Here is a 13,703-nt window from a genome sequence, read left to right on the forward strand (position 1 = left end):
CCATAAATATGCTGAGGCTGTTTATTTTGCCGGATGGGTTTTGGTATCACCCACTGTCCTCATTTTCCACTTTCCTCGGATTCTGCCACAAACCACACGTAGGAAAAAAAAAAAAAAGACGATGTAAGCATGTTTACCTTCGACTGACTAGGAAGTTAACACACACCCCAAGTGGTGACTCATTGCTGTGGTCTATAAAATAGAAGGTGCATGCCCTGAGAAGGAGAGAAGGCAGGCACCGCTGGTCACCATGCATTCAGCTGTCCTGGCCACACTCTTCTTGTTGAGCTGGACTCACTCTTGGTCCCTGCCCCTGTCCAATGGTGATGATGATGACGACTTGTCTGAGGAAGATCTCGAGTTTGCAGAGGTACAGTATTCCGCCAGTCTTGCCATTGTAGTGCTTCTTAAATCTCCTTTCTCTGAAAAAGCAGGTTGTTTTGGTCTCTTTTCCAGCACTACCTGAAATCTTATTATCATCCCATGACTCTTGCTGGAATTCTGAAAAAATCTGTAGTGACCTCCACAGTTGATAGGCTCCGAGAAATGCAGTCTTTCTTCGGCCTAGAGGTGACTGGCAAACTTGATGATCCCACCTTAGACATTATGAGAAAACCAAGATGCGGAGTCCCTGATGTGGGTGAATACAGTGTTTTCCCTCGAACGCTCAAATGGTCCCAGACGAACTTAACTTACAGGTGAGCATCTCCCCCCATGTTGTTAGTCTTTTCTTCTAAGGGTCTGGGGCAGGCCTTAAGTATTTAATGGGAAGTGAAGTTCAGAATTAGCTTTAGTACAAAGTTAAGAAGCATAGAAGTAAGTTATATTTAGTATTTGATCACATTTTCTACAAAATTATTACACTCAGTATTTATAAAAGAGGTCTGTAAGTCAATGTTAAACATGAAAAATGAGTAAATTAGTTTAATAAGCCCTATTATCTTAATGTTATCCCAACATTGTTCTTCAGTGGCTGTTTCAAAATATTTCTTTTTAAATTTTTTTTTTTTTCGAGACAGGGTTTCTCTGTGTAGTTTTGTGCCTTTCCTGGACCAGGCTGGCCTTGAACTCACCGAGATCTGCCTGCCTCTGCCTCCCAAGTGCTGGGATTAAAGGCGTGCGCTACCACCACCCAGCTTCAAAGTATTTCTTTAAGAAATGAAACCACAATCAGGAGGAGAGTCTAGAAAGTTCCAAATGGACTACATCAGTCACATTTGTGATGATGCTCCTGAAGACAGAGGGCTCCACTCTTCCCATAAACTCTTCATCCTGTTTAGTTCCAAATTTTAGCATGAAAACAGTTATATCTGAATTTATTTTAAATTTAAGATGTCAAATATTCAGTTATTTGTTGATGCTTAAATATTTGATTAAATTCTTAAATGTTATTCTTGCGAAATATCCATTATACCTAGTAAAATTTTCAAAGCAGCCATTTCATTTTGAGTTGAAATGCAATATTTGAAGGAAGTGTATTTTTTTCTTTTTTATTATAAAGAAATTTTCTATTTATTTTATATACCAACCACAGATTCTCCCTCTCCTCCCTCCTCTGGGCCTCTAGTCTCCCCCTCCCCCAACTCACCCCTCATTCCCACCTCCTCCAAGGCAAAGTCTCCCATGGGGAGTCAGCAGAGCCTGGAACATTCAGCTGAGGCAGGTCCAAGCCCCTCCCCCTTCACCAAGGCTGCGCAAGGCGTCCCACCATAGGCACTGGGCTCCAAAAAATCGACTTATGTATCAGGGATGGATCCTGATCCCACTGCCAGGGGGCCTCCTAAACAGTTCAAGCTAAACAACTGTCTCACCTATGCAGAGGGCCTAGTCCAGTCCTATGGGGGAATCAAAGGAAGTGTATTTTAAATGCAGTTCTAACCTTTCAAAGTTTAACTGACACTTCTTATGTTGAATAGAATTGTGAATTATACTCCCGATATGCCCCATTCTGAAGTGGAAAAGGCCTTCAAAAAGGCCTTCAAAGTCTGGTCTGATGTGACACCTCTGAATTTCACCAGAATCCATGATGGAACTGCTGATATCATGATATCTTTTGGAACTAAAGGTAAGCACGTGGAATCATTTGAAACATGTTAATATATTAATTCTTTCTTGGTTTCATTTCTTATTCCTTTCACCAGTCATTCATCACATTCAAAGCATTTGACAAAACTCTACCGAGCCCCTGAGCCAGGCACTAGCTGTATATGTATATATATGTATATGTATATGTACATGTACATGTATATATATATATGATGGGATTCTAACTCTTCCTTCTGTACATAGAACATGGTGACTTCTACCCATTTGATGGACCTTCTGGTCTTCTGGCACATGCCTTTCCTCCTGGACCAAATTATGGAGGGGACGCCCATTTTGATGATGATGAAACCTGGACGAGCAGCTCCAAAGGTAATCTTCCTTATAAAGACTTAGTTCACATGTTGCTGGATGTGGACACACTGCTACAAAGTTAGAAAGCATAAAGCAAATTGTATTTAGCATTTGATTACATTTTCTAAAACAATGAAAGGAATATTTTGCACTAATTAGTTCCCTCACAGATATTTTTACAAATCATTAAATATGAAAAATTGAATAAAATCTATGACATTTGTTATTGTGAAGTGGGATAAAATGTCTTCTCTGTTAGTCATGGTTCTGTTTCTTACTCTAGATTACAGTTTTGCCTGTTAAAGAAGTATAATACACACACACACACACACACACACACACACACACACACACACACACACACACACTATTAGGGCTGGATCTGTGGTCCATAACTATGTTGGGTGTGAGTTGAAGTCGATTTTGTTCTTGGCTGAAGTATTATTGGCACAGGTTCAGCCACGTTTCTGTTCCTTGACAGACACATTGGTTGTCTTGGATTCTCCTGCAGCGTTCATTTATAAATACTGCTTCAGGAAAGCAGGAGAACATCTCACTCCAAATAGCTGGGGGCAGAAATGGTTGTATTATGAGAGTAAAATGAAACTGAGTGTTAAACAAATTCACCCAGGAGTTAAATCTGTACTGCAGTGACTAGTGTGGCTATGACTCTTGGCTACTTCTTGCTTTTAAAAGCTCAAATTAACGGGATGTTGACTTAGCAGAAAAGCCTCAGATTATTCCTAGTAGGGTTTAACTTTGGAGCAAAAGAGATGCCTATTTAGAGCAACAAAGAACAATCTTCACAGAAGTTGGTTTTGAGTATTTACTTAAATAAAATGGAAGCCACAGTGATGTACACCTGTGCTCAGGAGGCTGATTGTGAATTTGAGCCCAGCTTGAGCCCTATAGGGAGACTCTGTCTCAAAAAATTAAGTGAGTAAGTAAGTAAATAATGAATGAGTAAACAAACAACAAATAGGATCCCTGCTCCTGTGAGAGTGAAACTGGCCCCTTTGCAATGAATGCCTGCTCTCCAGTGCTTTTACTCTGTCTCTAGAGGGGAAGGGCAGGCCTTATGTTCATGTTCTGAGTGTCTCCTGGGGAGGGCGGCTTACAGAGAAGAGCATCTGGTATGGTTAAGGAAAAGCCGCAGGAAGTCTCAGATTCAGATGCACCGAAATCAGGTTTGGAATGTTTAGTTGAAATAAATGAATGAAAGCATCTACAAGAAAAAGAATTCTGGGTTAAGTTTTCAGATGAAGGTAAAAAATGGGAACCATTACTAGTCACTGCAATAATTATTGATCATTCTGACTATGAGACCTTTGCTTGTCCTACAACATGCAAATTAGTTCATTTTCTTTATGTACAGGCTCAGATAACAAAGAATATCTAATGAAGAAACAGAGCCCTGGCTCTGGCCCTCCCTCTCCCATCTTTCTTGAGGTATACTTTTTTGTGGTGCTGGAGACTGAGCCCAGGGCCCTGCTCCTCTGCCGCACACTCACACACAATTTAAAACAACACTCTAAATGTTGGTGGAAATAATTGTTAGAGGAAAGGTGAAAATACAGTGACATGTTCATTATCTCTCTGAATGATGTTCTAAGCGAAAGCTAGAGCTATGTGGGACTTTATGTGACCTCCACATGGCTGATTCCAGGTTTTTCCTGTCCACCCTCTTAACCTAGCCAGAGAAGACAAAGAGAAAAAAATCAGGATGTCTGCTGTCTTCATGGCCACCTCTACTGACTACTAATCTGAGGTCAATCTATTAACATTGCTATAGAATTGATTCTTCAAATGGATTGGACGAATTGGTTTTTCATACAGGGAGCTATAGTCCTTACAGTCGCAAGGATTACTAGTTACTCCTTTAAGCTGCTGAGGACTAGTTTTAAAGAGTGAGTAAAATGATGAACTAGGAAAAGACAGGTGGAGAGATTAGGATTTCCTTTACTGCCTCCTTATTGGAGGGTCTTGTTTTCTCATTGTTTCTTGTTTTTCTTACAGGCTACAACTTGTTTATTGTTGCTGCCCATGAGCTTGGCCACTCCCTAGGTCTGGACCACTCCAAGGACCCAGGAGCCCTGATGTTTCCCATCTATACCTACACTGGCAAAAGCCATTTCATGCTTCCTGATGATGATGTTCAAGGAATCCAGTCTCTCTATGGTAACTCTTATTCTACCAGTTACAAAGCTGATTAATATAGTTACATTAGCACAATAGATGTACATTTCCTTTTGAGACTAATCACCCATTTATCATGTTTTCAAACATGATAAAAAATAATCCATCTTTCTGGATCAAGCTACTTGCTCAGGTTTGCACTACAGTTCATTTGAAATGTTTTTCAGACCATACTTCCTTGTGTTTGTGCTCTTATTCCTCGTTTAACTTAGGAAGCCACTAAATGCTGTTGAGTTTTAAAAGTGCACGTACAGCAACAGAGGTGATGATGAGGATGAGGACATAAACAGCTTCTATAAATTCTGACATTCCTCAGCCATTGCAGTTTGCTGCCCTCTCGCAGGGCCTTCGTGGTTTTCAACATCCACAGTGGGGAATTTCTCTTATTTCCTCCCACTTTTCCAATAATATTTACAAAACATTTAAACTTCAACCCAAACATTTATTTCTGGATTCTGTGTCATAAAAAGAACTACAGTCACTGCTCACAGTCATCAGTACAAATGCTGTTGGAGAATTAGTTCAGAAAATTGGTCAAGCCACTTTAGCTTACTGTTAACCTCTGAATTTAAAAGACTGATAGTTGGTATGGTTGAAGGCATGAACTTGAAGGTGGCAAAGGGACTTCTCAAGTTTATTTAGTAATTCTTGCTTCTACCATGTTGTAACCAATGAACTGTTGACAGAATTATGTCAGGGGAGAGAAGTGTGGGGTTTCAGCTCAACACATATGAACTGCTGAAAAGTTATGAACATGTGGCAGGTCACAGCAGAGCTTCTTGAGCCAGTTTGTCACCAAGATGAGCTGCAGTGTGGCAAACTGGGGAAGCCAAATCAGCTGACATCTACAGTAGGTGAAATAGTCGAAAGAAGGAAAGAAGATGAGGGATCCACATGGGCAATGCACCCAGAGAACGGGGTTCAGAGCAGCGTGCTTCCCGAGGGCGGTCAGTAGGCTGTGACTGTGTGGTGGAAATGGTCTCAGGGTTTGAGTTCACCTTGCATTTCTACCATCACCTTCAAGAAATGTACATCTATAGTTCAGAAGAATTTTTGAAGAGGTCCAGAGCAGTGAAAACAGGATAGCACCCTGCTAGCCTGGGGTACCCTGCAGGAAGGAAGGAAGACTACTGGGTGTTGGAGTATGAGTTCAGGGTCCACTGTCCTTCCTGGAAGGAGCCCTTTCCTACTCTCCCCAGAAGAGGACACTTGGAAGCCTCTCATTTGCTGTGCCACTACAGGGCCAGGAGATGAAGACCCCAATCCTAAACATCCCAAAACACCAGAGAAGTGTGACCCAGCCTTATCCCTTGATGCCATTACCAGCCTCCGAGGAGAGACCATGATCTTTAAAGACAGGTACTCTTAAGATTCCTTTGTCAAATTTGCACATGGTGAACTCTGGTAAAGTTACGTCTGCAAATGGCCAAAGCTTCCTGTCAAACTTCTCAAGGGCAACACAGAAACAGTAGACCAAGGGCGGGTTACTTACAGGCTTTGGGTCAAATAAATGGTGGATAAATCTTAATAAAGGAAAAATAGAAACCAAATTTATTTGAAAAACATGAAAAATATTGAAAGTCATTGCTTCAATAGTGCATTTTCCGATAACCACACTGCTTTCTTTCACAATGGAGAGACCGATTCCAATACCTATGTTGGAATTTTCAAAGAGGGGGTGAAAATGAAACCTATAGTTAATGAAAAATGAAACTCACCTACAATTTGTAGATGGTTGTATCTTGCTTATGTGTTAATCTCTTCATTGATACATATTTCCATGTGTGGTCAGATTGCATGCTCACTACCTCTGTTACGACTCTGATTACATGGTCTCCAAGGTGTTTCCTCTTGTATCGGTTTGCAAGATCCTTGAGATCATGGAAGATACATTCTTAGAGCCCAACAGTTCATGGCAAATGTGCTTGCCACGCTGAATATATGCAAAGCATGGTTTCAACCCCTAGGGAAATGAGAGCCTTCAATAAGGCCCTGTAACATTTCAGATGAGAAGACCTCTGGCTAGAACTTGGAAGGCTACAAATTATAACATAAAGGAAAATGGCATTTCTTTTTTCTTTATGGTACCAGGCACGGTTGTAGTACCCAGTCTGCATTGCTGTGGACAGTGGTCATTAGCAGGATAGAATTATTGCACTTAATGTGATAAACTGTTTTTCCTTTTGCACTAGATTCTTCTGGCGTCTGCACCCTCAGCAGGTTGAGGCAGAGCTGTTTTTGACAAAATCATTTTGGCCAGAACTTCCCAACCGTGTGGATGCTGCATATGAACATCCATCCCATGACCTTATGTTCATCTTTAGAGGTAAGACTACCACTGGGGAGGCTCTTCAAATGGCCAGTGTAGATAGACAATGAACTGAATATTGCCAGAGACTTAGTAATATGACCACCACCAAAGCAATACTTAAATTAAGAACACAGCACAACACAGGAGAACCAGAAAGCACCTGCACCTGTTCTACCAGATATTCTTAACTTGGTGTGTCAAATGACTATGGGATGGAAACATGGCTCAGTGCCTAGCCCATCTGAGCACCTGGCCTTGAGCAATGCAAAGGAAAGGGAATGAAAGCAGTGTTATTATATCCATTCTTTGCTTTATCTCACTCACTCCAGGTTTCCTTCTAGTTTATCTTAAAAACTACTTGCTAAGGAAACACAGTGTGCATTTTTAAAATTTCTAGTCCTTCGTCGTCTTTACACATACTAGAGGCAGAGTATGGGTATGATTTTATGTTCTGTTTCCTTTATCCCCCAGCGAGGCTGACTGCCCTGTGAGCCCTTAGCATCTTTCTGTTTACATACTTTCCCAAGTGCGGGACTGCTAGGCACCCGGCTTTCCTCGTGGGGACTCAGAATCTGAGCTCAGGTCCGCGTTCCCACAGCAAGCCCTCTCACATGAACCGTCTCCCCAGCCCCTGTGTGTCCCTAATATATCAGCATGGGGTGGGATGAAAGTGCTCCCCTACCTTAATGACCATAATTTATTTCCATAACATTCTGCTAATGTCATTTCTACTTTTTAACTCTTATACTTGAAGCTGAAAAAAAAGTAACTTTCTTTAATTTATTAAAAAAAAAACTTGAATTTTGAATCTATTTACTGATTCTAGTGGTTCTTTATTTAGAAATTTTAATAATTTTTTATTTAGCTCCAAACTTTACATTCAGAGGCAATAAACTGACAAATTGATATTTGGCTAGCTGTATTAATAAACAGGAAGTCCCAGCCCTGAATTCTGTCTCTTTTGGAAAGATGCTCCTTTGTGTTTGATTCAGACACGTGGAGATGACACTGACTTTGCTATTTCTTAAATAGTTTTCCTTTTCAGTACATGCTTGCATGCCTAAACCCTGACATATGCTCCTTGGTCATTAAAACTGTTCTTTGACTTTTTCTAGGTAGAAAATTCTGGGCTCTCAATGGCTATGACATTCTGCAAGGTTATCCCAAAAAGATATCTGACCTGGGATTTCCAAAAGAGGTGAAGAGGATAAGTGCTGCTGTGCGCCTTGAGGACATGGGCAAGACCCTCTTCTTCTCCGGGAGCCAGGTGTGGAGGTGAGGCATGCTTGGGCGCGAGAGCGCAAGTGCGCGCGCGCACACACACACACACACACACACACACACACACACACACACACACACATACACACGAACACGCCCCACCCCCACCAGTGTCCTGGGACAGTCCACACCTGCTGCTACTGCTGTTCTCAATTGTTTCTCATACTTCGTTTCCAATTACAAGGGTGGTTTTATTGAAATGCTTAGCTTTTTAAGTGAGAATACAAACCCTGGTTTCACTCATCCCATGTGTGACACTGTATTTTGTTCATCTGTCCCCTGCTCCCTCCCTTCCTCTCCCATAGCCTATCCCATTTAATTTTGGATGTGTACCAGTCCAACATTGCTGTTTCATGTCCACTCCTCCACCAGCCGCTCGTGGATTAAAGCCCACACATACTCTCTCTCACACATCTCACACACACATGCATACCCACACCATCCATAATATCCACTTTCTCCCAACCATTCTTCCTTCCCTTTCTTCATACATTGAAGCCATCTCTCAACACTGGCAACTTGTTTCTTCTAATCTCTCACCTGGATTCCCTTTCTTGTCATCCTTTCCTATATTTTTGATAATATAGCTTCCTCTTTCTTATTAAACAGATATGATGATGCTAACCAGACTATGGATGAAGACTATCCCCGACTCATAGTAGAAGAATTCCCCGGAGTTGGCAATAAAGTAGATGCTGTCTATGAGAAAAATGGTAAGTAGTTACATTGCACTGATTTTGCAGAAGGGCTTCTGGGACCCAGAAATTTTTCACATACAAAGGATCTTAATACAGAATTCAAAGGAGCTTATAGATGCACGGTCACTGAGATGTTGATTATTTCTGTGTGACTATTTAAATAGCAAACAAAATAACCTGCTTAGAATCAATGAGAATTTTACCTAATTACTGCCAACTGTGAGATAAGAGATGTTTAACCTAAAGATGACCTTAAATTATATGTAGAGATGCCAAGAGGCAGGGGGTTATGTCAAAATTCAAATTAGGGCTGGAATATGGGGTAATTTATAAATATTCACAACTTTCATAATTATACAATTATTTTTGCTTTAATTATGACAAAAGGTATTACCCCTAATATATAACAGTTAACAAATACCAATGTTTCTAACATCAGAACTAGACTTTGTAAGCAAGACAAGTAATTCTAGGGCATAATTTATACAATCTTCGAATACTTACATATTTTAAAAATATCTTTAATTCAAGTATAGTTACATCATTTTCCCTGCTTCCTTTTCCTCCCTCCAACTCCCCTCACGTCCCCCACCCCCGCTCTCAAATGGCTGGTCTCCTGCTTTCATTGTTATTGTCATATATCCTTTAAACTACAAGCACTACATTAAGCTGGTGGCTTTTTCAGAAATAAAGATTGAGAAGTATAAATTTAATGAAGAGACTGCTTCACGTGTGTGAGGCTCAGGTGGATCTCCAGAGCTGCAATAAGCAATTAGAGAATTAGAGAATTCTACCACAGATCAGATCTTTAATCTTAGCTGGAGTAAATCCTAATGTTTTTAAAGCCTGAGACTTTCCTCTTGTTCTCTTTCTTCCTAGGCTATATCTACTTTTTCAATGGGCCCCTACAGTTTGAATACAGTATCTGGAGTAACCGCATTGTACGAGTCATGCCAACAAACTCCTTGTTGTGGTGCTAAGCATCTTCTCAAAACTGTTACTTAACTCCTGGAGAGCATCTGGGATGACAATTTCAGATGTGTGGGTGGGGTTGGGAGACAACAGAGAGCTTAGTTCTGGAAACAGGCTTCAGTAAGATATCTTTGAGCACGCAGTATCTATATGACTATTCGTGGCTGGAACCACATTCAAGAATTTTAAAGTAATAAAATCGAGAACCCCAAGGATTACCTGATTCTTGGGTGCTATGAAAAACAAGATTGATGTTTTCCACAGCAAACATGGGATCCATCTGTTGATGAGAGTGAACATAATTATTAATATATTTATAAAAATTCCTAAAAGGAATAAAATAAATTGTATTTATATAACTGTAAATTGTCTTTACAAAAAGATACAAACTGACACACACATGGAAATTTGGGGGAGTGCATGGTAGCCACAGGGGAACACAGACAGAGGGAAGTGCCTGTAAAATGCACATTAGCAGACAGCTTTCCAAAGGAGTGGTTTGGGCTTTGCACTGTGGATATTCAGACTTAAACCCGTTTTCACATAAACTCTAAGAAAATATCAAAGTCACTACAGGAAGGGGTAACGGCCACTTTAAGTATAGATGACTTTGCATTAGGCTTAATTTTCATTTTGGGTCACCCCTCAAGGACTGTGCACATTGACAGAAGATAGAGACACAGGGGTTTTCTCTTTTTATTAAAGGATTTCAGGTCTTTAAAAGGCCATAGAGTAAACAATTAAAATTGTTATAAAATACCTAAGCAATAACATAGCTTTTTCATAAATCATTTGATTATTTGAGAATAAAACTAGTGTTTCAACCCTATTTATCTACCTGATTGTTTTCATTGCCCCGTTTTGATCCGGACTCTTTCTCATGACTTACATGACAGGGCGTGAGGCAGACACAGTGAGGAGAAGTAGATCTGCTGCAATGGCCAGAATAAGGCCGCATCAGCTGGCCGCTGAGCTTCTGCCTCTTTTGTTAATTCCTCATTGCTTATTTAGTGTCTGACACTTGGCAACTACTGATAGGTGGCAGTCACCAAGAAAACAACGATTTTGCTGAGGGATGGTGTTTATCACACTGGGGCAATGGAATAGAAGTCTGTATTTGAACAATGTGTTAGACTGTGATTATGTTGTTTCTAATAAAAATGTGTTTTCAGCTGATACTGCTGTTGGTGCATTTGATTTTGGGCCACAATTTCAAATTTTATATAACTAAATTTCTAAGATTACCTAAATTTCTTATAAAATGTGGTCTCTGCCTTCTTCTCCCTCCCTCCTTCCTTCCAAATGTAAATATTAGAATTAACTGTATCTAGCAATGTTGATATAAAGTCCTCCAGAATTTGATGGGCCTGGTGCTGATGAGCCTTCCTCTGGGGCCAGCTTCCCCAGATGGCACCAGCACATCGCTCAGAATCCTCCTCACCAAGGGTGCTTGCTAGGAAGGAACAGGCTGGTGTCAGGGCGATCAACGTTCGCTCATGCTCTGCCTTGAGTTCTGTGTGTGCCCTTGTGCCATTTAATCTGCATGGACCTTGCTTTCCTCATCTGTGAAGGAGAGATTTGGCAGCTTGAATAAACTGGGGGATTGTAGAGGAGGCGGGGACAGCAAGAGAAAGCGAAGGCACCTGGGGTTGCATAGGTTATTGAAATCATCGTAGGCGCGTGCGTGCGTGCGTGCGTGCGTGCGTGCGTGCGTGCATATGTGTGTGTGTGTGCACAGTAGGTACATGTGCGGTGTTCAGGGAATAGCTTTGGGAGCCGATTCTCTCCTTCCACTGTAGGTCCCAGGACTGAATTCAGGTCATCAAGCTGTCATAGAGAACTCTTTTACTCACGGAGACATCCCCTTGCCCAAGAAAGCCACAGGTTTGGAAAGTTTAGGCCCCTTTCACTTACCTAAGTTTTGCCCATTCCTAAGTATTTAATAAGTGTCTGTTAAACCTATTCACTAATGAACTCGGCCCCTTCCTCCTAAAGTGTTTCTCCCTCTACGAAGACAAAACTGTGAGGTGACACTGAGTTCAGTAGCCAGGCGCTCTCTAGGAGGGCGGTGACGACCAAGTAGTGGGAGGCGCTGCTCACCTCTTCCCCAGAGTTCTGCAGCAATCTTTACTCTGACAGCTCAACAAGATGCCCAATTCCCGAGGTTCGCTATTAGAATAAAGCATAGCCTGTTCACCTAATCGAGTTAGGGGGTGTCTCTTGTATTCCAGAAGCTTAAGTAGAGCTAAGGGAAAATGGAGGGTAAACCTCGTTACTGTCATGGAGTTCCTGTTTTCTCTGGAGAGACAAACTTTGATGAGGTAGAATGCACTGCACTGTGAAAAGCCCCAGGCAACCATGGTGTGCATGGAAGCGTTGAGTGGTTCAGGGAGGTGGATAAGAAGGGAAAACACCGCAAAGCACCTGAGCTAATGCCCAAGTGCACAGAGGTCACAGAGGCCAGTGAAGATAAGCAGGCTGGAATCCAGTGGGAATGGATCTCTGGGAGTCTAAAAGGTACATTCAATGGGGGCTTTAAGATGATTTGGGCTGAGTGCAAATTGTTTCTCCTATCCTCCTATCTCCTATTGTGAAGCAAATCACAATCCAAATGTAGAACTCTCTCCCCTTCCAAATCCCCCTCACCATAAACAAGAAGAAAACCAACATTAGGCCCTTCAACACAGTAGCATGTGGTATCTGGTTCTTGGTAATGGAGTCAGTTAATGGACACACTGGTTTTGGGGGCGGGAGGTAAGTGATCATCAGCCATTGCTTTTAGCACACCTATGTAAAGTGCCAAGGAAGTCTTCGAGTGACATCCTCTTTCTAATCTGGAGCTCAAAATATCATCCTGGTGTGGTAGGAGGCCACTCCCCATCTTTGGTCCTGGTCACAGGAGGATTCTGGAGGGTGATTTCCACCTGCCCTTGTCAGCAATGCTCATCCTGTGCCACCCAAGGCCTGCTGGGGAGGAACTGGGCTTTAGTGAGCCCTCTAAGTCCCCCAGGGCCCATGGTTCCTCAGGAAGGGATATTGCAGCAGCAGCAGCCACGAGAAGATTGAGTGTGGGTGCGTATGAGTACCCCTTCCTTTTACATTTGCTCCTCCAAGGCCCTAGCTTATCCTATGGTGATGCTCACCTTCAGGACAGATCTTCCCACTCAGTTCACTTGACATTTTCGCCAACTGTTACAGAAACAACCACAATGATATGCTCGGAAATATGCTTTACTGACTTTTTAGTTGTCTCTCACCCCAGTCAAGTTGAAAGTCAGGATCAATCTTGGAGAGCTCTCATGTTAAATTAGGAATAGTAACACTGCTCTGAGCCCCTGCCCCAAGAGTAAAGACTAAAGATTGGGTCCTCCAAGGCAGTGCAAATGTTGGGCGTGATAGCCTCCTGTAATTCTGACTTGGGATCCCTGGGGTAAGCTGGCTAGCCAGCCTAACTGAAGCAATGAGCTCCACATAAAATTGAGAGATTCTGTCTCGATGGATAAAGTGGAAAGTGGAAAGGAAGACTCCACATCAATCTGGGGCCCCCACACACTTTCCCACACATACATGGGACCACCCCCCACCAAACAAATATGCACATTATACACACATACGTGAGAAAAAAATTATCCCGGGTCTCATTATCCTCGTTCCATAATAAAAACACTAAGCAAACAGCAGACATTATCCAGCACAGCAGCATAACCCACCAAGGCAGTGATCACAGAAGGAAACAGGGATCTCAAAGATCCAGCGCATGGCTGTTCATCCACAGCACCACTAGGTGGCACCACATTCACCAGGTGGCATCAGCATGGCCTTTAAAAAATACTGACCAACTTGAGTAA

At 41.9% G+C, this 13,703-nt stretch overlaps 1 protein-coding gene across 1 annotated transcript; it reads left to right on the forward strand.

The window, feature by feature from the left end:
* Positions 1–227: 227 nt before the first annotated feature.
* Mmp13 (matrix metallopeptidase 13) lies at positions 228–11,031 on the forward strand. Its single transcript, XM_006983763.4, has 10 exons — positions 228–370; positions 457–698; positions 1,917–2,065; positions 2,290–2,415; positions 4,414–4,575; positions 5,835–5,952; positions 6,786–6,919; positions 8,020–8,179; positions 8,795–8,898; positions 9,763–11,031. Exons 1-10 carry the CDS (start codon positions 251–253, stop codon positions 9,861–9,863), a joined length of 1,416 nt encoding a protein of 471 aa, XP_006983825.1. The 5' UTR covers positions 228–250; the 3' UTR covers positions 9,864–11,031.
* Positions 11,032–13,703: the final 2,672 nt, after the last annotated feature.

The sequence above is a fragment of the Peromyscus maniculatus genome, chromosome 7, assembly GCF_049852395.1.
Source record: "Peromyscus maniculatus bairdii isolate BWxNUB_F1_BW_parent chromosome 7, HU_Pman_BW_mat_3.1, whole genome shotgun sequence".
Lineage (NCBI taxonomy): Eukaryota > Metazoa > Chordata > Mammalia > Rodentia > Cricetidae > Peromyscus > Peromyscus maniculatus.

Bases quoted from the DNA above. Each gene is read 5' to 3' on its own strand.
- Mmp13 (XM_006983763.4), top strand. From the start codon at position 251: ATGCATTCAGCTGTCCTGGCCACACTCTTCTTGTTGAGCTGGACTCAC. The intron at 699-1,916 runs GTGAGCATCTCC...TATGTTGAATAG, and splicing joins CAGACGAACTTAACTTACAG to AATTGTGAATTATACTCCCG. The intron at 5,953-6,785 runs GTACTCTTAAGA...CTTTTGCACTAG, and splicing joins ACCATGATCTTTAAAGACAG to ATTCTTCTGGCGTCTGCACC.